This window comes from Paralichthys olivaceus, chromosome 9 (genome assembly GCF_024713975.1).
Source record: "Paralichthys olivaceus isolate ysfri-2021 chromosome 9, ASM2471397v2, whole genome shotgun sequence".
Classification (NCBI taxonomy): domain Eukaryota; kingdom Metazoa; phylum Chordata; class Actinopteri; order Pleuronectiformes; family Paralichthyidae; genus Paralichthys; species Paralichthys olivaceus.
Genome location: NC_091101.1, coordinates 7,092,373 through 7,116,329, shown reverse-complemented (window position 1 = coordinate 7,116,329; position 23,957 = coordinate 7,092,373). Strand labels below are relative to the sequence as shown.

Here is a 23,957-nt window from a genome sequence, read left to right as displayed (position 1 = left end):
ACTGTTTGACCCTGAGACTCAAACACTTCACCCTGCCCTCCATTGTCATAGTGGAGAGTAGATGAGTGAATTCTCATTTTTTTCGGTGAACTATCCCTTTAACATAAACTGCTGATAAACAGCCATTTCTCTGTCATTGGGCTCCTGTTCTCTGTTGCCTTCTCCTGCATCTTACACTACAGAAAACATAAATGAAAAAATACAACTAAACGTGTGGATTCCATGTGCTTTGAAAATAAGTGTTACTTTTAGAACATAAACCATGGTCAAATTTTGTTTATAGTCGCCACTCCTGTTGTTTAGCACGGCGGTCACGCACTCCCAGCTATTTTAACTTGGTACGTGTGACGTCTTTAGCGCTACATAGATTGCATTGGGGACAAGAGTCTGCGAACAAGTCCATCTCTACAGACTGTTGTTGCAGACCAGGGACTCTGAAGGAAACTATTTGGAAAACTTTACCACTGGTTTATCAAAGCACAGAAGTGAAACAAGTCAGTACCCAAACTGTTGTGATTGCATTTCCCCTTCGCTGTCTTTTTAAGAAGATGTTAATGTTTAGGAGAAAACTGCACAGAGAGACAGCGCTTCAAGAGTGAGTGTTAAAGGGAAAGGCACTGTGTGGCCAGCACAGTCAGTGTACGTTATGACCAATCCTTCAAGCAAATTGGCAGCAGTGATCTCAGCATCATTGTCACTCTATCGTAGAAATGGTGTGTTCAAGTCGTGACTCTGTAACACAAGTAGCCTACACAACAGATTTTTTACACAACTGTGTGTCTTTGGGACTTGTAGTCTCCAGTCCACCTTGGAACAGGAAGTGATTGTTTTGTTGTCTTTCTCTTCCTATATAAATAAATACCTTTATGTAATAAAGTGTATTTGTGTATTCATCTATTTGATAGTAACACATTGCATGTTCAAAACTAAATATAATATATCGGTTACACAGAGGTGTGAGCTTAGAACTTCAAATCAGATCACCCGTGCTGGGTTTCCATTTAAAAACACTTAAACTGCAATGTAATGAAAATGCAGCACACATAAATAAACAGAGGAAAAGCTCAGATGCTTGGTCAGCATCTCCAGCACTCACATCAGTCCATAACCAAGTGTTTTCTTTTTGGGGCTGTGTGTATGTTTGTGCGTGTGTGTGTTTGTGTAGTGGAAGTCATTGTTCAATTGGCCCTAGTTCCTGCTCTGGTTTCCCACGATGAGACCTGTTACATTGCTGAGAGCCCACTCGCAGACATGCACACGTTCAGAAAGTGTCTGTTATCTGTACACAACAGGCCTCATCCATGTCCAATTAATAGCCTGTTTGCAGTGAACTCAATTATTGCCTATAGAAAATCTCGTGAGGGACCATTAAGCTTTGCTATACTGCAAGTGCAGTCATGACTATTACAAACATAACAGTAAATGCATTTAATGGGCAAAAACATGATCAAAGAGCTGCTGATGCTTTAACTGAAGCCCAGGTTCATTTGAGGAGGAGTCATTCCATTAAACAGAAATTCATCTGTGGCAAAAACACCCAAACAATTACTATTCTGTAGAGCTTCACTCTTCACGAAACAAAAATCCAAGCTAAAAACCACCTTCGTCAATGCAGCTTATGCGTTATAAAACAACTCTGTCTGTGGGTCGTTGACATGAGAAACACTAAGATATGTGTTCCTGAATGAAATAGCTCACCATATCTGGAGATTTCCCCCCCTTTAAACCTCAATGAATGTGAGTCACAGGATGACATTTATGATTTTACCACAACTGTGCAATAGCACCTTGTGTAAGGGCCAACACAGGCCTTACTGTCCTGTGCATTTCTTGCATAATTTCCTCTTTCAGGAAATCAATGGCAATTGACACACACACACACACACACACACACACACACACACACACACACACACACACACACACACACACACACACACACACACACACACACACACACACACACACACACACACACACACACACACACACAGGAGATTCTCCAGAGTATTCACCACGAGCCAGAGAGTGCCTTGATGAAGTTTACCACGCAGCAGATGCAAAACTAAAACAAAAGCATACAAATATCTCAGGATGTCAAGAAGACAAACATAAATAATTGTGAGTTTTTGTGAGTTCATGTCTGACAACAGCTTGACTGTAAAAAAAGAAAATGTGATTTGGTCGCACTTTAGTTTCCTGCAAAATGGATTTGCTGTTGCTGTATAGTTTTGTATAGAAACTTTAATTTTACAGGAGACAGCGTTGACTGAACATATACGTTGAAGTGCTTGAAGCCACTGTTGCAGAATCATCGTTCAACATTTCCTTTTTTTGATTTTCAAAACTGAAACTACACTCTACACCCAGAGAAACAGTTTGTGGTCTAGCAGGAAAATGTGAACATGGGGCACAAGCATCTGCACAATTCTAAATAAGACTAAACACCTCCTGTAACCACAAACCACTCACACACATAGACTAACAGATATTGCGATAAGGAAGTGAGCCCCACCCCGGGCCCTTTAAAGATGATGCAGATGCTGTGGTGCATGTGTTTGTGTTTTCAAGTGCTGCAGGATATTTCAGTCAACTGAGAATTTCGTATATGTTTTCTCCCAAATTAACTGGAAGTGGCTGTCGTGAGTTTTACCGTAAGTCACGTGTCATATATGCGAACACACCACAGCTGCATGTGACAGGGCAGCAGGTCGATGACAGCAGCATCAACTTTTATAATCATACTTAGTGCCATCGTTTAAGTCTGCAAACCACAATTAGATGAGAAACATGACCACACAAAGATATTAACTATTTGTACAAGCATCAGACTTTTCAGCAGTTTTTCCTTCTATTACTTGCATGAGACAACAGCTCACAAAAAGAAGGAGAGGGACAGAAAATAATCATGAGAGTGCTTACCTTGTAAACTTGACCGTAGGTTCCATTGCCGACAACTTCCACCAACTCAAAGATACCTGCTGGATCCTGGAGGGGGACAAAAAACATGTTAACTCAAAGTTTACTTCAAGTTGTCGACTCGCTTTCTTATCATCAGAGGCCAGATGAAGCTATTTTGATCGAGGTTTAGCAATTTAGCCATACAAGCCTGTCATATTTGTGTAAAATCAGCCGAAATGGTTCTTTGGCCTCTCAAGTAAAGCTTCGTGCAAGGGGAGGCTCAGACCCTCTGTACTTACGACTGTGAATTACACAATCTACCTGTAGGGGGAGCCCGAGTACAGGCGAGAGCAAATCTTGCATTTTAACGTGGTGTTCACACCAAACGCAAAGCACATTTTTGCGTGACATTACTAGTTTGGCCGTAGGATGATTTGTGTAAACTTGCACTAATCCCTCGAGCAATGTGAGGCTGACCAGTGGCCAGTGTGATGACCTGCTAGCTTGGGTCGGTGAGTTCCATTCTCAATCTGATCGGCTTTTGCAACATTTCATCACCGAAATGTTTTGCGTCGCGTCTTTGCATTGACTTTTTATGTAGTCTCATGATGCAAAACATTTGCTCTGTGTTTGGTGTGAAAGTCCCATAACTGCCGGTCACACGTACACAAATGTTTCAGCGTTGAACCTTCCCCTCACTTCACCTTCACTTCCAATCTGCGCAAGTGAAACATTTGCTTCCTGTGACGAGGCAAAAAGCAGAATGGCTTTGTCTGAAGTTCCACTTTGGTGAACTTTTACCCACGATTTGCATATGTGTGCCCAGGCCCTAAGCTGATTCAGCCTGAGAAAACAAATGTGAGGGTACACCAGTATAGAAAAGAGCATCACATTCATTCCAAGAGAAAACATAACAAGTTTTAGTTTATATGCTCAGTACTGAGGGCAAATGAAGAACAATGCAGTGTTCCAGTATAGGATGTGGACCGAGGAAGTGGAACTACCAATGTGGATAACATTGTGGGCTACGAGAAATTGAAATATGGTTTAGAGAATCATTGGAAACGTCCTTAATGTGCAATTTTAAAGCAAAGAGATATTTGCACAATGAGAAGGGTTACACGACATATGGTCACATAGACCCACATGATAGGGCTTTAACAGAATGAGCAATGAAAACAAGATTAACACAATTACATCATTCTTTTAAACTAGCAAAGTGTAATAATTCTGTGTATCTGGGTAAAACCAGTAACTTGAAGTGATTTCTTCTTGGTTTGTCTCACATTAAACACACACAGGTAGAGTGGTTCAGCTTTTCCTCATGTTCGACCACTTGTTGCACGGTTGCATGTGAACTTCTCGACCCAGTGAGCCAAAAGGAAAATCCCGAGTGTAAACAGTGCAGCTTGTAAACTTCACAACAAACAGGACACGGTGCAGACAGACAGCAACACGTCACGGGACGACATAAACACGTCCCTCACTAACTGTTACAACACGCAAAGTGCGTAAAGTTTCTCAAAGGCGACGTGAAGTGAGTAGAGAGCAAAAGCAGAGGGGCCAGCGGCTTGCACCGTGAGGTTCGAGCCCCTCCACATCCTGCAGTGTTTACTCCGAGCTTTCTTAAAGAAAGGACAGTGTGTGTGCTTACTCGTAAAGCTGCCAGGTCTATACTGTCCAGACTCCGGGTGGTGTTCTCCCTCGACATCGCTGCCAGTGACCGTGTCAGCGTGTGGAGGTTTGCGCTGCAGACATGGACGCTCACACTTTCTTCTGAACTTAGTGACGAGCGGCGTGTCCTCCCGTCCCGTCCATTCTGGCGATCCGCTAACAGCGTTAAGGTGGGCGGCGCTAACGCACACTACTTCCGCAAAGCCCTTTCAAGATAAATCGTGGATTCAGAGGCCGGTGGGGGATCCTCAGCTGAAATCCGATCGGGTGCCCCTGTCCTGTCAGTAGTGTTTTTTTTAATTTTAATAAAGTAGTCTAAGAATACAATCAATAAGTATGAGAATTTGTTCAGAATTTTTAATTTCTAAGCTTTTTTGATGTTTTTCCTGCAATGTGTGGCTTTGCTCAAAACAACTTAAATGTGCACGTCACTGAATTAGGAATTGTCCATAGATGTTGGACATACTGTATAATCGGCCCCTCTGTGTTGATTGTGGCCCCTTAATTGCCCTCGATTCGGAAAAATCCTAGATCACTGCATCACGCCCACAACGATTACATTTGCGGCTTTTGTTATATATCATTAAAGAGAAGAGATGAAGCAGCAACTATCAGTGATAGATTATGAACTTATAAAGAATTGAAGTTCCCATGTGTACAGTAGTTTGTGAGATCCATGCTCAGGATGTTTACATTTTCTGTCTCAGGCCCAAGGCTGAATTTTACTTCTCAGCTTTTATTTTGAAATGACCGTCTCCGTGTTTTGGGTTGCATGGACTCAGCTTCACTCGACATCTCTGGGCTTTGCTCCTGAGAAGTGACTTTTCTGAAAACTGACATCAAGTAAACTCCCGGAAAAAAGCGAGGGGACGAGGAGGCCGTGCTTTGCCAACAGCCTGTTTCAACAGCGCGTCCTCACCGACAGCTGACTGGAAGTGATCAAATGTCGGAGGCTGCACAACAGTCCGTCCACGTGTATCCGCGTGTCCGTGCGCGTGTTTTTGTGATGAGAGGAAGAAGGGGAAAAAAAAGAGTACTGTTAAAAACAGTCATTGTTTATTTTACAGATTTTTTTTTAATTATAAATGAGGATCAACAGCAAAATTATTGTTTTGTAAACTGACCAAGGATTTTTCTGAATCAAGGGCGATAAAGGGGCCACAATTCACATGGGGGGGCAATTATATGTTCAACCTCCATGTGTGATTCCTGATTCACATTGCATCACTTTGTTTACCGTTAGCTCTGTAGCTTTAACAAAGACACACATCATCGCATATATTTAGAAAGATGTTCCTTGTTCCAGCACATTGTGTACTTCAAAAAAGCTTAGAAAAATAAAATCGTCAACAAATTGTGTGTGTGTTGCTAGTATTGTTAGGAGGTGTACGTTTTCTTTCTTTTTTTTTAAACTACTGACTAGACAGGGGCCTTTTAATGGCCAATCAGAGCTGGAGAGTGTCCTCCTGGTCCCACCCCTGGATCCGCCCCTGGTTGCACACTTACACAAACTGAGGAATTTAAAGTGTGACAACACTGAACATTCCCCTGACGTTCAGTTCAGCCTCATCCATTTCTGGGCTGGGTTTCTTTCCTGCTCCTTAATGTTGCAAACCATATTACAACAGTTTAGATCTTTAGCAGTTCGGTCATCTGTTATTTGACCTTATCCTTGAACCTTCACAACATAAAAATAAATGCCAACAAGCATGACCCATTGAAGGCCGCAGTTTAAGCTACACTTTTCCACAGCAGAAACTTTCACATGTGATGGCAAGAAAAACACTCACTCACACAAATTGTGACACTACTCCAGTTCTGGATTAGAGAAGATTTAGAGAAAAAAAATCAAAATGCAATGTTTTAAGAATGATTTTTTTTTTTCTGTTAATATAACTAAAGGTCCAGTGTGTAAGATTTAGGTGAAAGGGAACTATTGTATGAATTGTAGTTTTCTATACCCAAGAAAAGGCTGTTTATATTTAAATACTTTATATTAACATCAAGGGGACCCTCTCTATGGAGGCCGCCATGTTTTTTACATTAGTCCAGACTGGACAAACTAAACACCTCACCTTTTTATGACAACTGAAGCTACCACAGGTTCTTTTTCATGTTTGGAAGGAGAGGGTGACGGTGAGGTGAGGGGTGTTCAGCTGCAACATGATTTCAATACTAGATATCACAAAATTCTACACACTGTACCTTTAACATCTGTTTTCTGCCATGTTTCTGTACTGCTCTTGTGAGGATTTGTTCAACTGAGGAAATGAGGCCTGTCCGTGGTGAAATAAAGATGCTGATACTACTTTCAAGTCAACCATCAATGTAATTTTGTATGAGTGCTACATTGACGTGCTAATTCCATCCACCAATCCATTCATTATTTAGACAGCTTATTATTTGAGACAGTACCCCTACAAAAATGTGTATTACAATATTGATATGTGCTCATTGTTTAAGTAAAAATGATATCTCACTCATGTGTCAGTGTAAATTATGTAGAGGTTAAACAGTCCAGTAAAAGCTTTATGTGTATGAAAACTGAATCTGTTCTGTTTTCAAAGTTAATATATATACATGTCGCTCCCTCAGTTATTAATTCCACAGTGTTTATTTACTTTATCCATGTCATTATGCATTCAAGTGTAAAATGTATTGGGAAGATGGAGCTTGACATTCCAGTCCCCTAAGTGAGCCAGTGAGTCACAGTCAGCATGATGAAATAAGGGTCATTATGTGGTGGGACACAGAGTGTGTGTGTGTGTGTGTGTGTGTGTGTGTATGTGTTGGGCAGTAACAGAAAGATTAGTGTGAAGAAGGAGAATAAGAGAAAGATGGCGAGTGACTCTGTTGCTCCCTGAATGTTTGTTTGTGTGTGTAAGTGAAAATGTGACAAATTAAAGAGTAAGATGAGGAGGTAAGGCAATTTGTGTGTGTGTGTGTGTGTGTGTGTGTGTGTGTGTGTGTGTGTGTGTGTGCGTGCACATATGTGCATGCTGCAGTGAAGAATGGTCTCTCTGTGGTCTCAAACAGTGGCCCTGTTCACACTAGGGTCAGCTGCCTGTACACACACACACACACACACAGAGAGAGAGAGAGAGAGAGAGAGACTCATATCCAACCTAAACAAGACAACATTCTGTGAAACAACTGAAAAAGAAAATTCCACAGTGACAGATGTCGTTTGTCTGTCTCTCTATCGTTTCTTATTTTCCTTGTGTGTGTGTTTGGGACATAAAAAGTATTCAGTGTCAAGAGGAAGTTGGCATACTACTTATCTAGACCATTTCCCGAGAGCACTTACATACAAGCATGCACATACATGTATACATTGGTGATAGAATCTGCATCGCTGTCCCTCAGAAAAAAGAGAAGGTAAAGGGGAGCTCTTATTTCACCAGGCACATAAAAGCGTAGAGCTTTTAAACTTTTTTTTTGCTACTTATAGAAAAGCTCATGTACAAGAAAAAATAAGTCATAGAAGATGGTCAGAGGATCAATTCCCATCATATTTCAGAATGTCAGCGAAGTTTGTTAAAACCTTCATATAGTGACTTGGTAAAAATGTTGAGCCACCATGAGTCTGAAGCTGACACACTGACATACAGCAACTGTATATTCTGTGGTCTAAAATCTTTAAAAAGATTTTTGCACTTTTTAAGGCTACAGCCCATTTTTGCAGTGTTTAAAAAACTCTAGGTATTGTCACTCTGAACAAGATCTCCCTCAATTCTACACAATTTGCAGCTGTAAAGTCTGAGACATTAGTAATCTAAAGCACAACAACACATGTTGACAGAGGAGTTTAAGCTGCGGATCATCAGACACACTGACACCAGGTAGAGGGAATGGCCCTGCTTGTCGTTTGACTCTTACTGAACTTGTGATGAATGATGCATGCGTCAGAGTCTGGGGGCTGATTCTGGGCCAAACTAAAAAGTGACGGCGAGGCTGAGGTTGGGCAGGTTTGAGTTACATTGTCTGGCGTCCTGACAAAGAGATTTGCGGAGATCCAGAAAACTTCAAGAGGAATTTCATTATTCAAAAAACTAAACAAAAAAAAGACCAACTTATTTTAATGTGTACGATTTAGAAACAAAAGGATGACAGCGATGAACAAAACGCAGTCAACAAAAAAGTGTCAACCCACTCAACCCTCTTTAAACACAACACACACAGGTGAGCTGGTGAATATGTTAACTCTGAGTTATCAGTACCCATATTCATGTTATCCAATGCTACAAATCACTGTGATCGCAATAACAATTTATACTAAAAAAAACATATTGACTCAGCAAGCAAGAAGGTTCCAAGTTTGAATCCCTGTTCGGCTGTGGTCTTTCTATGTGGAGTTTGCATATTCTCTTTGTGTCTGTGTGAGTTTTCTCCTTCCTCTCACAGTTTAAACACCTGCATATTGGGGATTAGGTTGACTGGAGACTCTAAATTGGCCTAGGGTGTGAATGTGTGTGCGAATGGTTGTTTGGCTCTATGTTGGCCCTGCGATACACCGGAGACCTGTCCAGGGTGTACCTCGCCTCTCGCCCGATGTCTGGGATTGGCTCCCCACGACCCTCAAAAGATGATAATATTACTACAAAAATGTATTTCTACTACAATCATGGCTTCTATGAGTGCTGCTGACTAAGGCAGGATCTGTGAAAAGAGAGTAAGAGTTTGTGTAAGACGTTAAAGAGGCCATAGCGGTAGAGTAAGAAAAAGACCATGTTGCTGCAATCACCGCTGATGCAGACTGGATCAGCGACAGCTTAAACTTAAACCCGTCAATGCAGTTGGCTGCTGGAAGAGCATATCCTCACACTGGAGGTGACATTTCTTTTTATCCATCTAAGGATGTTTGGTCCCTCTAAATATAAAAATACATGAATAAACACACATACACATGAGTTTTGCTGTGAGGAAAAGTTTCTGCAGGGGCAAACTGAAGTGATTCTACCAGGCTGGCTGAGCACATCTCTTTATCTGTCTCTGTGTCCCTCAGTGTCTCCTTATCTGCCTTTTTCTCATGGAAGAACCTCAGAAGGGTTCTCAAACTTTCATAGATAAAAAATGCACTGAGATTTAAGAAGAAAAAAGCTATTGAATGGGTTTTTGTTGGACACTAAGTGTAGAGTTATAAATGTCCATCATGTCCATATGAAAAGTTAACAAAATGGAATCCACACCCACTCATTTCCTACCACACCACAGTCCCTGTCCCTTCCTATTCGCTTATTTGCCTGCTTACCACACGGGAGCGCTGTTGCTTATGTTTGCATGTTACTTAGATGAGGAGAGAGAGAACCACCACATGTGACCCTTTTAGAATCTCGATGAAGGCAGTCATATCAGGAAGTGGCTTTTATAGATGCACAAGTCTGGGTTTGAAGAAGAAGAACGAATGTATGAGATATAAATAAAAAAACAACAGATTCTTCCAATAAATCTGCTGCATCAGCATTAAATTTAACATAATTAAAATGTGTTACTTTCACCTAAAGATGGCTCCTTGCACAACTCTTTTATATACATAGGGTAGAATACATAACCTTGAGCAGCAAAAACATACTTTGGGAGGAAGATAACACAATCAGGACGATAATAAGCAGAGAACACACACACACACACACTCATATCCAACCTAAACAAGACAACATTCTGTGAAACAACTGAAAAAGAAAATTCCACAGTGACAGATGCCATTTGTCTGTCTCTCTATCGTTTCTTATTTTCCTTGAGTGTGTGTGTTTGAGACATACAAACTATTCAGTGTCAACAGGAAGTTGGCATATCATTTATCTAAACCATTTCCTGAGAGCACTTACATACACGTATACATTGGTGATAGAAACTGCCTCGCTGTCCCTCAGAAAAAAGAGAAGGTAAAGGGCAGCTCTTATTTCACCAGGCACATAAAAGCATTTTTAAACTGAATCTAAAGCACAACAACACATGTTCACATGTTGACACAAAGTGGAGTTCCAATAAATCTGCTGCATCAGCATTAAATTTAACACGATTAAAATTCGTTAATGTCACCTAAAGATGGCTCCTTGCACAACTCTTTTATATACATAGGGTAGAATATATAACCTTGAGCAGCAAAAACATACTGGGAGGAAGATAACACAATCAGGACGATAATAAGCAGAGAAGCATGAGAGTGAAAAGACTTGAGCATGAACTTTACTCATAAGTACTGCTGAAACTCTTTGTCAAACTCAGGACCAACATGAAATGAATATGACCTTCAGTCACTTCAAACAGCTTCACCCAAGGTTGTCTTGTCTTGCTCATAGTAAAAGTATTGAGCGGCTTATTAAAACTACAAAATGTAACCGCATTTCTAATATTCTTCTGTTGGAACAAGCTATAAAACATCTCTTCATGTGTAAAGGTGCTGTTCAAGGCTTTTGTGACCCCAATCAGTATAAACTGTTTCTAAATGTGAGAATGCAGAATATGAAGGCGAGCAGGTTTTGGGTCTCCGCAGGTTAACAGAGCAAAACGAAACTAGTCAGAACTAATTGATGATGAACACTTGATCCACCCTGACTTTAAACCAGCTAGGCAGCAACCAGCCATTCGAAAATACACAATGAAGCAGTGCTTTCCTCTGTTATTCAAGATGTCTGGAGTGAAGAGACATAATCAAAAAGCAAGAAAACAGAAAAACTCAGATTAATTAGTGGCTACCATCTTTTTCTTTTCCTATCTTCTGTTGACTGGATCTCTATGTGGACCCTGCAGGCACAAGTTAACACCAGGTTTAGATTTTATCAGGTTACAATCTGGATATGAGACACACAGATTAGCAACCAGTTACTTACGGCATTTACACAGATGATACGGGAAACAAGAGCATTCATTTGTAGTCATGTTTCTGATGACCCTGTTAAGTCGAATATTCACTATATACATTTACAGCTGATCTTCTGGTCTCCTCTTTAATTGCAACATGTTATTTTAGCTAGATGTTCACAGCGTCCTTCTGCCATTTGGGGTGGGGCAGTTGCATGAACCCAGTTTGTACTTTTTAGCTTTTCACCATTGCAGCTGCCTGTTGTGTCTTGAAATCAGAGACTGAATGAATGTTATTGACCATAAAAAAAATTGTCAAAAGATGTTCTAGAGCTGAGTCCGTTAATGCAGTTGATACAGTTTATAAAGATCATTGTTGACAATAGGTGAAAACTTTGATGTTAAATATAGTTTTTTGATAAATGATTAACAATATTATATAACAGTTTTAAACAACAATCCACATTCAACTTTCATAGAGATAATTCACAGAGAAATAACAATAATTACATATAACATTATATCAAATTAAAATACAAAATATAATGCCAATACATCCAATAGTTAAGACATTTTAGTCTGGACTAAAGTATTGGACACACTGACACTGTCATCCCTACACAATACCCAAGCAGATAAAAACAAGGACTGTGACTCCAAAGACAATCTTTTAACTAACATATGAACCTAATTGGATTCAGCAGTATCTTCTTCTTCACTGTTCCCAGAGTAGAGTACAAGTGGGGCACTATCAGAGGTAACACAAAGCCCGTCATGGTCACACATCATGCTCCAAGATGACATTCACTTTATCATCACTGCAGGCAAAGTCTCTGACAATGTGGCCTTGCCTAATTGCAATGACTCCTTAGCTTGATTATTAAAACCAACAGTTCAGTCAGTGCACTTTTCTGAAAACAATGTAGTCTAATACAATAGCAGTGCAATAGATCCTGCTGTGATGCAATGTCAAATTTGCATAGGTCTAACCATTTTTATCTATTAGGGAATAGACTTAATGTTAGAGATATCCCTCTGTTACTTACAATACTAATATTATTGTACTATCAAATCCTCCAAATAACTAAAACCGATTTAACCAATCTCAAATTATTTTGGAATGTCTTCAATGTAGCTGTGTATCCAGGACGACGGCATAAAAGTATCCAAAAGGAATAAACTGTACTTAATAAGGTAACATTTATTATATATAATAAATATATATATATATATATATATATATATACATAGATATAGATATACCTCTTTAGGAGCTGCCATTGTTAAGGAACAGTCTCACATGGTCACATATATGAAGCCTGTGGCTGTCAGTAGTTTTTGTAAAATCTCTATTAGATTAATATTAAGATTCCTCTTTATGGTCCCACACACAGCATGCAACATGCAAACATGAGGAAATTTGACCTCTGTATTTAACCCATCTGCGTGAACGGAGCACACACGGAACACACGGAACACAATCCACACAGTGACCACACACGGAACAGTGGGCAGCCATGAAGGTGCCCGGGGAGCAATTGGGGGGTTCGGTGCCTCGCTCAAGGGCACCTCTGCAGTGCCCAGGAGGTGAACTAATAGGACACTAACTGATCAAAAACACTGTGGTTTGGCCATGAGTGAAATATTCATGGAGCCTTACAAGATTAATCTGATCAATAACAGTAAATGAAGATGGGCTACGCTTCTCCACATCCTCCCACTGTACATCTTGTGCTGGTTGCCATGACATGGATCCAGAGTCAGTGGAGCACTGATCAAAGAATGGAGCAGTAGCATCATAGTACAGCTGTTACACCCTCCTCAGTCAATCACATGTGTCAGTCACTGATCATTCACCCAATATTTCTATCATCAGTTATTAATAAAAAAAAAAAAACTATGGAGAAATAGGAGCAAAAATGAATTTGGCATGTACGCTGACTTATTGTTTTCGCTCATTGAGCAGAGGTGTTAGTTAACTTTACTACGGCCAGCCACCAGGGGGTGAGCAAGATGGTTTTGCCTCAGTTTTGGCGGGTATCATGTAGTCCATCTTATTTGACAGTGGGCTTTACTGGGCTGTACTTTAACAATCTAAGAATATCACCAAAAGAACATCAAATTTAACTTTTACATTTAAATCGGAAAATAGGTTGCTGCACCACATGCTTGGTTCAAAAGGTTGTACTTCATTTATCTTAGGTGTGTTTAAGGCATCGCATGTAACAAAAACCAACCAGATTGCCGTCTCTCATTCCCTTTACTAAAGCCCTTGCACCCTGGCAGATTGTATTTATAAGGGATTAGAGAGTATGAGAGAGAATGTCTCTGCTGAGCAAACACTCTCACTCAAGTCTGTTTGTGTATGCTTGTTATGCACCAGCATCTGTAGGTATATATTACTATCTCAATAATGCACCCTGAAAATAAGTGAAGAATATTGCACCACTGACTTCAGACCAGGTGTTTGTTTCACAATTGTTTTCCATTTTCTCTAGATAGCAATGCAGCAACAATGTGCCTGACCACACCTCATTTATAAACCAGCACGCCCAAAGGCGCTCAAATTGGTGAAAGTGCATTTGCTATTGAAACAACACTGGTAATAGATGGAAAATTGACATCGGTCTGAGACCTGACATTTCCTACAGGGTGTAAGATATAATCCCCTGAGTCTGACTCACCAAATATAGACTGTAAGCATGAGTCTGCCACTGGGCCACTGACTATATCACACAGCATTCTCTTCCCCTTCTTCCCTCTAAATTCAGATTAGTTAAAAGTTTAAAACTGTTCTCCATTATCAAATATCACAGTCACAATTTCAATATCTTCAAAAACACGAGTGCAGTCAGTCTTGGTATCAAAAGTTGATTCCAAAAACACCATCAAGGCAGTAACTTGAGATTATAAAAAGAATAACTGCAGCCCCGTGCAGCAGTGTACTGCACTTACAGAGTGCAGCTTTGATAGATTTTAGTCCTGCACAAGCAGAATGGTTTAACAGCCATTTTGTACTTGAGTCTGATATATTCCCCAAACATCCCACAGGTGGTCAGAGTCCTGTAGTAATGTTGTAATGACAGAGCTCCAGTAACAGTTGCCTGCAATATAAGGTTTTCTTAACCTGAACAAACCACTATGTGGAGGATCTGTCAGTGTGATCCCCAGATGTCTCATGCACAGTCCAACATACACGTCTTCAATGTAAATAGCTCTAATGTGCAATGATGCTTCCAGTATCTTAATGGGTAGATCCATTGAGAACACATAGCCCAGTCCCAGGGCATACGGTGGGTACGTTGACTCAGGGAAGGCAGACATAGACATAAACCACTTTGAATTATGGTCTCGAAGAACAGCAGAGCCCCTCGCCATGCATCCTGTCATGTAGAGATGTCGGGGGGCCGTCATAAGCATGTTGACAAGGTTGTGGACATTAAGGAACATGTCTGAGTCGACCTTCATGGCAAAGGAGGTGTTGGGGCAATGGGAGCTGAGCCACTCAAACATGACCATGGTTTTAATGGTGAGGTTATTGTAGCTGTCAATGAAGTCACTCTGGAGGATGTCATGATGTTGCTGGCTTTCCTGTAACAACTAAAGAAAGAGAGATAGGAGACGTTTAAATTAGTGATATGAATATGTTTTTTGTTAACAATTGAGTTTCTAGTCAACTCTTCTTAGGGTCTGGCCTTTGGGTCTCCTTGGGGGGGGGCTTGTATGTGAGGATGCAAATCAGCAGGAAAATGTTCACAACGAACAAGTGACGAACACAAAACTGAAAGAACACACATTTTCATGGAGAAGACAGAGAGGAACATGTCTGCCTGGAAAGACCGAGATTTGCGGGCTTTTAGTGGTCGGGCTGGTATTGATGTACACATGATTTCCAGAATATGTCATGTGCTGCCTCCTGCATGCTCTACACAAACTCCTCCTCTCAATGATCCTGTTCCTGACTGAAAAAAGCTTAGGAGAGTACCCCCTCCTCTCGAAAAAGAAGATACTTCAAATTGGTCTGCAGTGTATAAATCTGAAAATACCACAAACATTTTAGTGTTTAGTTTAAACCTGACCGTGCTGTGAGGGTCTGGTGTTGTGTGCTATAAAACCTGTAGCTGTGTTCACTGTGGTGATACATTTTGTAACTGAGTGGAACTTACGGGGATTTTCTCAGAAGTTGACACAATTATAAAATAAAGATTTTATCAGTGCAGCTTGTTTACAATTAGTGTTTATGGGCTTCAATCACCTATGAAATCACTTTTTCATAGTTGTTCAGTTATCTGACAAGAAACCAAATCAATATGTAAATAAGAAGCACAATATTGTGAGCAAGGCACTGAATGGAGGGGATACAGGCTGTTACTCAGCTGTGTGGCAGGTTTGTTTGCCAAGTGAAAAAAGGTTGAAGAAGAAGAACAGATTTTAGTCATTTTCATGTTGTTCAGGTGATTCACTGCTGACAGAGGTAGCTTTAAAAACAAACTGGAAAATGGCAAATGTGGAAACAAAGTCTTTAAAAAGCTAATGTGGTTGAATGTAGAGTCATCCTGAGGGGATGTCTCTGTAGTGCATGTTGTTTGTCTGCAGCTGTAACATAGCATCTCAACCTTTCTCTGCTCTGATTACCCTGTGAGGGTTATACCATCAGAAGCAGCTGCTGTTGCTCAATCCGTTTTTTGTCCTCTGCAAACAGCAGGAACACAACTGCACTTTGATTTCCCCCCAATTAACCTTTGGAACATTTTTTCTTCTCTTTAGTTATGAGTCATGTTTCTCTGATGGTCAAAATGTATTCTGAAAAAATAATTCAGATTTCATAATGTATGCACTCACTTTCTCCTTAAGGACCTCGGAGCCCTCTCCGGACAGTCCCAGCAGGAAGTAGTAGCTGACCACGCGGCCCTGCCATGTAGTCTCTTTGGCCCATGTGTTGCGGATGATGTCACGGGCCTCTCTGTTATGCGGGGCTACTGGGATCATGAGAACCAAGAATGGGCTTTCCTGCCGACATCTGTGCGACTCGTCCATTATGAAACGATATGGGTGTGGGTATGCCACAAAGCACTGTACGAGCAGAGGAGGTTATAGTGTATATGTATATACATGTGTGGTCACAGAAGCATCATGCAATAAAAGAAGAAGAAACAGCCTGATAACAAGGAGAAAAGATGGATTTATTCTCCATGCAAGGGAATATTAGGACTCTAATTGTAGGTAACATGCTGTAGGCTTGATATAAAGATGGACAACATGTCTCCATTTCCTCCCAATATCCTGAACTGAAGCCAAAATATGTGAACGCTGTCCTTTTGCACTGATGACTTCATTTGGAGCCAGAGTCAGTCTAAAGTGTCAATCTGAGACAGATTTTATGATATCAAATAAATAACACCAAACTTACCATTTGTGTGATAAGAAATACCTAAAATGACAGGTATTTGTATTTCCTGCAACTTTGAGAAAACATTTTTGACATGTTTTTTAACTTTCTGGTCCATGCCCTATTCACTAACAGGGAGGAGGCAGCCCCCATTGTCAAGTCTTCCTTCTTTATACAGTCTCTTGTAGGTATTGATATATAATTGCTTAGCAATGGTGGATGCATGCGTTGTCAGGCTGCATCAGACTTTCTACTTTACTTTTCACTTTGTTACACACAGTGACAATGAATTACACTCACACACGTTTAGAAACTGCACCTAGATGCAGGTAACTTGGAGTTATTTTGCAGTGTGTGGTTACTGAAAACGTAAAGAGAGCAGTGATTGTGGGCACAAACTAATCTTCAGTGTTCAGTGGTGAAAGTCCACTGTGTGAAAACTTGCCCACTGCCATTCTTTTAAATCTGAGCAGTCTTGATCTGGGCCTGTATCAGAGGGGAAAATACAAACATAGATATCAGAGTTCGTGTCCTTGTGGTATCATCAATGATGCTGTAGCCCCTGCAGTTGCATTATAAGGAGGTACACATGAGTTGTGGTGTGGCCTACGGTTATATCCTACACATATGACTGCAGCATAAGAATAAAAAATACTGCTGGTAAGTTGTTTCTGAAACCCTTTTTATTGTATTCATTGAAATCCTGTATACGATAAAAAAAGGCAATTGTTTGTGGCCCTTGCAGGAGTTAGTGAGTAAATAATGGAAAAGTTGTGTTCTGGCATAGCTTTTATGAGAGTGCCGATAGGGGGGGCGGATGTGTCAGATGCATGTTGTGTGTTGTTGGTCTTGTTTTCTTTTCCAGGATTACCAACCCTAGCATTAAAGCAGGAGTTCAATTCCAGCTTTACTGCTGATGACTCATCTCTTATGTGTGTTTTTTCCTCTGACAAGATAATAGGAAAAACAGCACAGATGCATTATATGTATTTTTTATTTTGCCATGGTCATTTTCAAAGCTCCTTTAACAAAGACATGGACGCACAGGCCAGTAAACATACTCACACTGCTGACTGTCGTCATATTGTTGCAAGATGCCGAGCTTGTCTTCAAAGGCCCTGATATTTTGGTGGTTGCATAGTAGAAAATGAACATTATAACTCCCATCATTTGGAACAGCATCGACCAAAACCACCATCTCCTGGTTCTCGTCCATGGAGCCTTTTCACTGCCGAGAAAAAAGTTAGTGTAGTGCAAGGGGAAATAAAAAAAAATGGCGGCTCACGTTTTGTTTTATAGTTGATATCAACAGTGTTCAGCTAATGTAAAAAACTTTGGTTCCTTGATTTTGCCGCTTCCTGTTGACCAGGGATATGTTGGAAACAGAAACTCCAGCTCAGTACAAATTAAGCAGCTTCTGCTCTGAGCATGAAGCAGCTGATCATTGAGAAGCTGTGGAGAAACACTAGTAGTTTGGCTGTTTCCACTTCTCCTCAACAATGTCACTTTCTGTCTTAGCATGAAAGTCTATGAGAGTGATTTTCAACCAGGCTGAAATTGCCTGTACTGTATTGAACAGGGCTTGATGCTGCAGCTGATTGGACTATGATATTCAGAGGCAGCAGGCCGGACAAACTGTCTTGAGAATTTGTATAATTTAATACATTTTAATTTTTCTTCCCTTTTTTTCTTTGGGATGGCGGCGCCCTACACACACACACACACACACACACACACACACACACACACACACACACACACACACACACACACACACACACGATTAATTAAGAGACAAAGTAGAACCCTTTCGAACCATGTGTCTGTGACAACCTATTTTTTCAACTATTGAACTTAAAAGTATTAAAGCGTGTATTTGTATGGTGGCCCTGAAGTGCAAATCACAACAAATAGAAACACTTTTTTTTTCTTTGTTGTGTTTTCCCATTTGTTGTTGTGATTTGCACTGAATGCACTTGCTTCAGGCACCTGAGACAATATGAACTTACAATGCTTAAACTGCATATTTATTAAAGCCTACCTTACGTACTTGTTCACATTATCAGACAATCATAAAATATATATTAAAAAAGTCGATTATATAGTAGAAAAAAATCTGACTTCTTCATATCAACAGACACATTTTCTGTCACTATGTAATTAATATATAAGACAAATAATAAAGGAAATCAAAAGAAAAAAACTAGTTAGTGAAAAGAAATGAAACAACATGAAATAACTAAATGCTAACTATTAATTATTTGACCACAATTTCCATCACATCTGTTTTGGGGTAAAGAATGGTTGAACAGTGCTGAGGTTTGGTGAGAGCTTTATCTTCAGGTTTGTGAACCTATATCCTCCTACGGCTCAAGTTTTGACTACAGTGTGTAGAGCCATACATTAAGTTGTCTGATTGAAAATGAATGCAACTAGTTTTCAGAGGAAATTTAAAAGTAAATATTACAAAGATGTCGTCATTAATGTTTCATAGAGAATCGTTCTTCCTGGTTTTTACAGCAGAGAAAAGCAAATAACACGACATTGCTTACCTTGGTGATATAAACACCTTCACACGTAAGAACCACTCTGAGCCTTCACTGTATGACACTTTCAAGTCAATGCATTTCAAATAAACTGAAATGAAATCTACACCTCTTCGTCTCACCTTTTGCGAACAGAGTTCTGCAGCATGGTTCAGCAGCTGCAGACGGCGACTCTCAGACAAACAGCAGAACAATGAGGATGTGACTTATGACAAAACTGACTGCACTGTGGTCTGTGGTGGGGGGTGCGAGACATGTATTCTGGACATTAACCATAAATGCAGGTGCAAGATATGCTGCACAGTTACACTGAGAGAGTCTGCTGATTGTGTAATTTGGAGCTTAATGTGCAACACTGTGTGTTTTGACAGGCATTATTTAAACCAAAGCAAAAACATGCAGTTGGGCATTTTTTTTTACTTACTTACTGTATTTTTGAATACTGTAGCTTTGAAAGATTGTACTTTTTTCTCATTGCTGCGTCATCCTCTGCACCAGAGAGAAATATGAAATGTTCTTATGATGTAATTGTTCATCTGTGGCACCAAAGTGATGTGTATGTTCTGAGAAGTGTCACAGCGTTGCTCAAAGGCAAGATGTTATCAGCATGGAAACAAACAAAGTTAACATGTATGTCATCTCCATGTATCAGGGGTGTTTATGTGAACGCGTCATCCCCTCTTACAGTGATTAGTTTCCTCTCTAACATGTCTTGGTTAGCATGATTACTGAACAAAGTCGTTTAAACTATTTATTGAGGGAGTGATACTTCTGTGACATCTGTAGTTTTCCATGTATAGTTTCATGTTGGGAAAAGCCACAAGGGATGTGACATGAAATATTACGTGATTTTGAACAGGTATCTGAAACCACATGCTTTTTTCTAACCTATACCAAGTACTGAGAACTACAATGTTCAGGCTCTGTCTCCTAAAGGGTAAAAATGTTTTTCGTTAAATATAACACAAGCAGAAATTACATTTCCTGGGAAAAGGTATGAATATTAAATGTTTTTTCTTTAGCTTTCTCACTCAGTGGTATTTCTTCATGCACCTGAAGTAGGGCAGCTGTAACAGACAGTTCCTGATATACTTATACTGTCAATAAAGAGTAATAATCATGAGACATAAACATAGTCATAAGATCTGTCACCTGTGATGTGCTGCAACAATGAGTGAAACAAATTTTCCGTGCAAAGCTTTGTCTCCTCCTTTAGGACACTCAATGAGATTCTGATTCACACATTAAAGATTGTCATGTTGAGGTATATGAATATGGACTGCTAGCTTGTCAACCACAAACTAAAGGGTGGCATGCTGGTGCAGTGGTCGGCACTGTCGCCTTACAGCTTTAAGATTCCGGGTTTGATCTCAACCTGGTACTTCCTATGTGAGGTTCACACAGTATGTTCTGCCTGTTTCAGCTTGAGTGTTGTCAGCGTTCTCTGGCTTCCTCCACATGACCCACTCTCAGCCTTGGCTCTGCCTCCCTGCGATAAGCAGTCACAGACAACTTTGTTCTTCTAAAAGAGTGTGTGTATAAAACTTGGACCGGGCTATCAGCACACTATATGTGCAAAATAATCTGCAAATATGAATTGAAACTTGTACTTTTGTAGACAAATCTGCAAATGAATGTGTAGATCTGTAAAGATGGAGATCAATGTTTAGATGGGTACATAGATCTGCGAAATTATGCAAACAAATTGAGTTACAGTTACGCAACTACAACATATATGATAACAAATAATATGATGAAACCTGCAGGAACTGTTAAACAGTGAGTTGTGTATCCTCAATGTTCAAATTTTAAATGTCTTGTTGTAAGTTTCAGTGGCCACATTATGATGTAGAAACAAAGGGCTCAGTTTAACAGAAACATTAAGGTTCTTAGTTCAAGGGGATTTTATAATAATGAAAGCATAATTACCAATATTAAATTTTATATCTGTCAAGATACCCCCCTAAATCCTACACAGTGGACCTAATTACTTTCTGTTTACTGCAGCTTAACACAGCTCAAATCCTATTTAGCTCACTGTACCTGAGTTCAGTTCAGTTCTGATTCGCCCAGCAGAGTGTGAAACTGCTTTTATTGTGTAAGAGCCGCAGTTTGTTTCTCCTAAGCAGAACAGAAGGTTTAATGAAGCCATCAGTGCGACCAGCAGAGCTACAAACAGATCCAAATGACTGTAGGAAAGAGGAAGTGAGCAATTAGTGAGCACTAAATGTTAAAGAGAAGGGGTGAGGGGGAGGAGCTGGGTGCATGAGGAGGATACGAAAACAGTTGACCTGAAGTATATAAGAAGAAGAGAAGAGTAGAGTGAAAGAGAAGAAAGAAGGCAGAAGAGCTGATGGTGTCAGATGACAAGGCATTCAAAATGTATAAAACAACTCATATACTTTTTATTTGCTCTCAGTTAAATTATTTCAACCAATATATCCAATGAATACTCAAAGAAATCAGCAGAAATCAAAAGACAACCACTATACTGTATATTGCCATCGAATATAACAACTCAAAATAATTAATTATTGTATCAAACAATCTCAAATATCCAGAATTCATTGGTTCTAATAAGACAGTGACAGTACCTTTTTGTAAATTCCAAACATTATTCAGTTTGCTTAAATATTATGGTAATAAACTTGTATTTTTTAAAGCTCACAAAGAAGAATGTGTTTTGCTTCAGCTCCAAATCTGGCTTGTTATGCGGCCCCTTTGGCTAACCAGTTGTCATCTTGATTCCATTCATCCATCCATCCATCAATGCATCCATCCATCCATCCACAAAAAGATGAAAAGAATTGAAGCAAAAGAGGCTCTGGGTCACACGCACACACTTAACGTGAGTGTTAACAAAATGTAGGGAACAAATCACTGTCATGTATGAGTCTATGCTTAAGTTATGGAAGCTGTACAGAGATTATTATAACAAACAAATATTTAAAACAGAGTCTGGTAAAAGTTCTCACCAACCTTCTTAAAGGACAAAACTTTTAAATGAGACAAAAAAAAATAAATATTAAAAGTGTTTTTGGAGGAACACCTCCTTTTTTCCCTTTATCAGTTATTATCATCACTTCATGGCCAGACAGAAAACAAACACCGTATCAACATAAGACACTTATTCTCGTCCATATTAAAAGAGACTTTGACACGACTGTGTCATTAACTCTTGTATCTATGTTTATTTGATTATTTTTTATCTAAATGGGTGGTCATGCAAATAGAAAAAGCCAAGTCCTTAATGCTTTTAGCTCGGTGGTCAAAGTTGGTAGTTCATCTCTTGGACAGTTCGCCTCTTGACGAAATGACTAGTTGTTACAAGGTGGTTACAAGGTGATGAGCTGGTGGTGTTCTTCCTCCTTGTTCAAGAGGTACGCAGCCTTAATCAGCTTGGTTATGCAACTAGCTAGCTTCCAATTTAGTTCACTGTGCTTTCTCAGTTAACCCCAGCTAAATCCAGCTAACTCTGTAAAATAGGTATTAGCCATTGCTTTATGCATCACTTTGCTGGAATGTCCTCCTGTCAACCATTTCAGGTTCTCAGAGCCAAAACAAGTGGGTAGCTAGCTCACCAGCCAGTAAGGAGTTGTTTCAAGAGGTTGACTTGTTGTTTTAAGGTGGACTGGTATTCCAAAATCATTGCTTGAAATAGGCCTTGTTTCCTGAAAAGCCACCTAGTCAAAGGGTAGATCGATATTCGGAGACCTCAGACAGCAGAAGATTGACTGGCATTCACGCTACGTTTTGCTTTTCGGTTGACTGTAGTTTAGCAGCTGACAAACCAGCTTGTTTTTCACAGCTGGTGTGCGAACAGACTGCGATCACGAGATATTTGGGCTCCGAGGTCCAACGTGGTAGCTTGTTTGACAAACCCAGTTCTATTGACTGTGTCCTGGACCTTTTCATTGATTCTTCCAGTTCATCATAAATACATGTCCATATCTGTCTATAAACTGCAGTCAAATCCATTGGACCAGTCGTGTAGTAAATATTATTCATTCATTTTCATCAACTGGTCGTGGAAACACATTTTACAAACCAGTGTGTATCAGTCTGTAACCAGTTGGTATAGGTAACGTTTTTATAGGTTTTACAATCTGAATCCATCTGTTTGTGAGAAATCTGCAGCCATTACACCCAACCACTGTGAATCTTAGCCTTTTGCAGTCTTTAAGAAGTTCTTTGTTCACAGCGTGGGGTGAAATAGCCCAAACCAGTCTCACCTGACACCAAGCCTGTACACAGTTCAAAAAAACCCTATAAAAACCAGTAGAACAACCAGTCTGACAAAGTCCAAAAGCCAGTGAAAAAGCAGTCTGTAAACCAGTCTTTATCCAGTACCAGGTGAGCACATCTACCAGATGTCAGAGCTTAGTTCTCTGCTGGTGAGGGGTACAAAGGTGCTGTTCAGGTGGAGCTCTGGCTTTTTCCCAAGCGTACTGCTCTGAGGTACCTGGGAAACACACAACACAACAGTGATCAACGGGAATCTGTCCTGAACCACAAGTCTTAGACAAAATATACAAATAAAAAGAAAAAGAAACGTGCTGCATTCTATATCATATACAGTAATGCATGCACTGTATTGCACCATGCCTATTATATGACAAATAAACAGCTATATGGCAACTATT

At 40.0% G+C, this 23,957-nt stretch overlaps 3 protein-coding genes across 13 annotated transcripts in view; all 3 read right to left on the bottom strand.

The window, feature by feature from the left end:
* Positions 1 to 4,757, bottom strand: part of LOC109638234 (mitogen-activated protein kinase kinase kinase kinase 4) — a 60,966-nt gene extending 56,209 nt beyond the window's left edge. For 3 of the 8 annotated variants that reach the window (XR_011244144.1, XM_069532083.1, XM_069532084.1), the window contains exons 1-2: positions 4,556 to 4,746; positions 2,923 to 2,988 (exon numbers count right to left, since the gene is read on the bottom strand). Coding sequence is in view for 7 of the 8 variants with exons in the window: in XM_069532083.1 (XP_069388184.1) it covers positions 2,923 to 2,988; positions 4,556 to 4,612 (123 nt within the window). In the remaining variant the exon portion in view is untranslated. Of the gene's footprint in view, positions 1 to 2,922; positions 2,989 to 4,555 lie in introns of all 8 variants that reach the window. The other 5 variants (XM_069532086.1, XM_069532087.1, XM_069532089.1 and 2 more) reach the window with 3 other exon arrangements.
* Positions 4,758 to 11,524: 6,767 nt separating this feature from the next.
* Positions 11,525 to 18,643, bottom strand: LOC109638318 (beta-1,3-galactosyltransferase 2-like). Its single transcript, XM_069532097.1, has 3 exons — positions 17,834 to 18,643; positions 16,222 to 16,452; positions 11,525 to 14,979 (listed from the first exon to the last, which is right to left on the bottom strand). The coding sequence occupies exons 1-3, from the start codon at positions 17,948 to 17,950 to the stop codon at positions 14,380 to 14,382; spliced, it is 948 nt and encodes a 315-aa protein (XP_069388198.1). The 5' UTR covers positions 17,951 to 18,643; the 3' UTR covers positions 11,525 to 14,379.
* Positions 18,644 to 21,699: 3,056 nt separating this feature from the next.
* The window catches only part of il1rapl2 (interleukin 1 receptor accessory protein-like 2), a 352,381-nt gene continuing 350,123 nt past the window's right edge, over positions 21,700 to 23,957 (bottom strand). For all 4 annotated transcript variants that reach the window (XM_069532092.1, XM_069532094.1, XM_069532093.1 and 1 more), the window contains one exon: positions 21,700 to 23,776. In XM_069532092.1, coding sequence (XP_069388193.1) covers positions 23,688 to 23,776 — 89 coding nt within the window. In that variant the 3' untranslated portion in view covers positions 21,700 to 23,687. The remainder of the gene's footprint in view (positions 23,777 to 23,957) is intronic.

Bases quoted from the DNA above. Each gene is read 5' to 3' on its own strand.
- LOC109638318 (XM_069532097.1), bottom strand. From the start codon at position 17,950: ATGCTGTTCCAAATGATGGGAGTTATAATGTTCATTTTCTACTATGCA. The intron at 16,453-17,833 runs GTGAGTATGTTT...CTGCTCGTACAG, and splicing joins ATATGACGACAGTCAGCAGT to TGCTTTGTGGCATACCCACA. The intron at 14,980-16,221 runs GTGAGTGCATAC...CTCTTTCTTTAG, and splicing joins CCGAGGTCCTTAAGGAGAAA to TTGTTACAGGAAAGCCAGCA.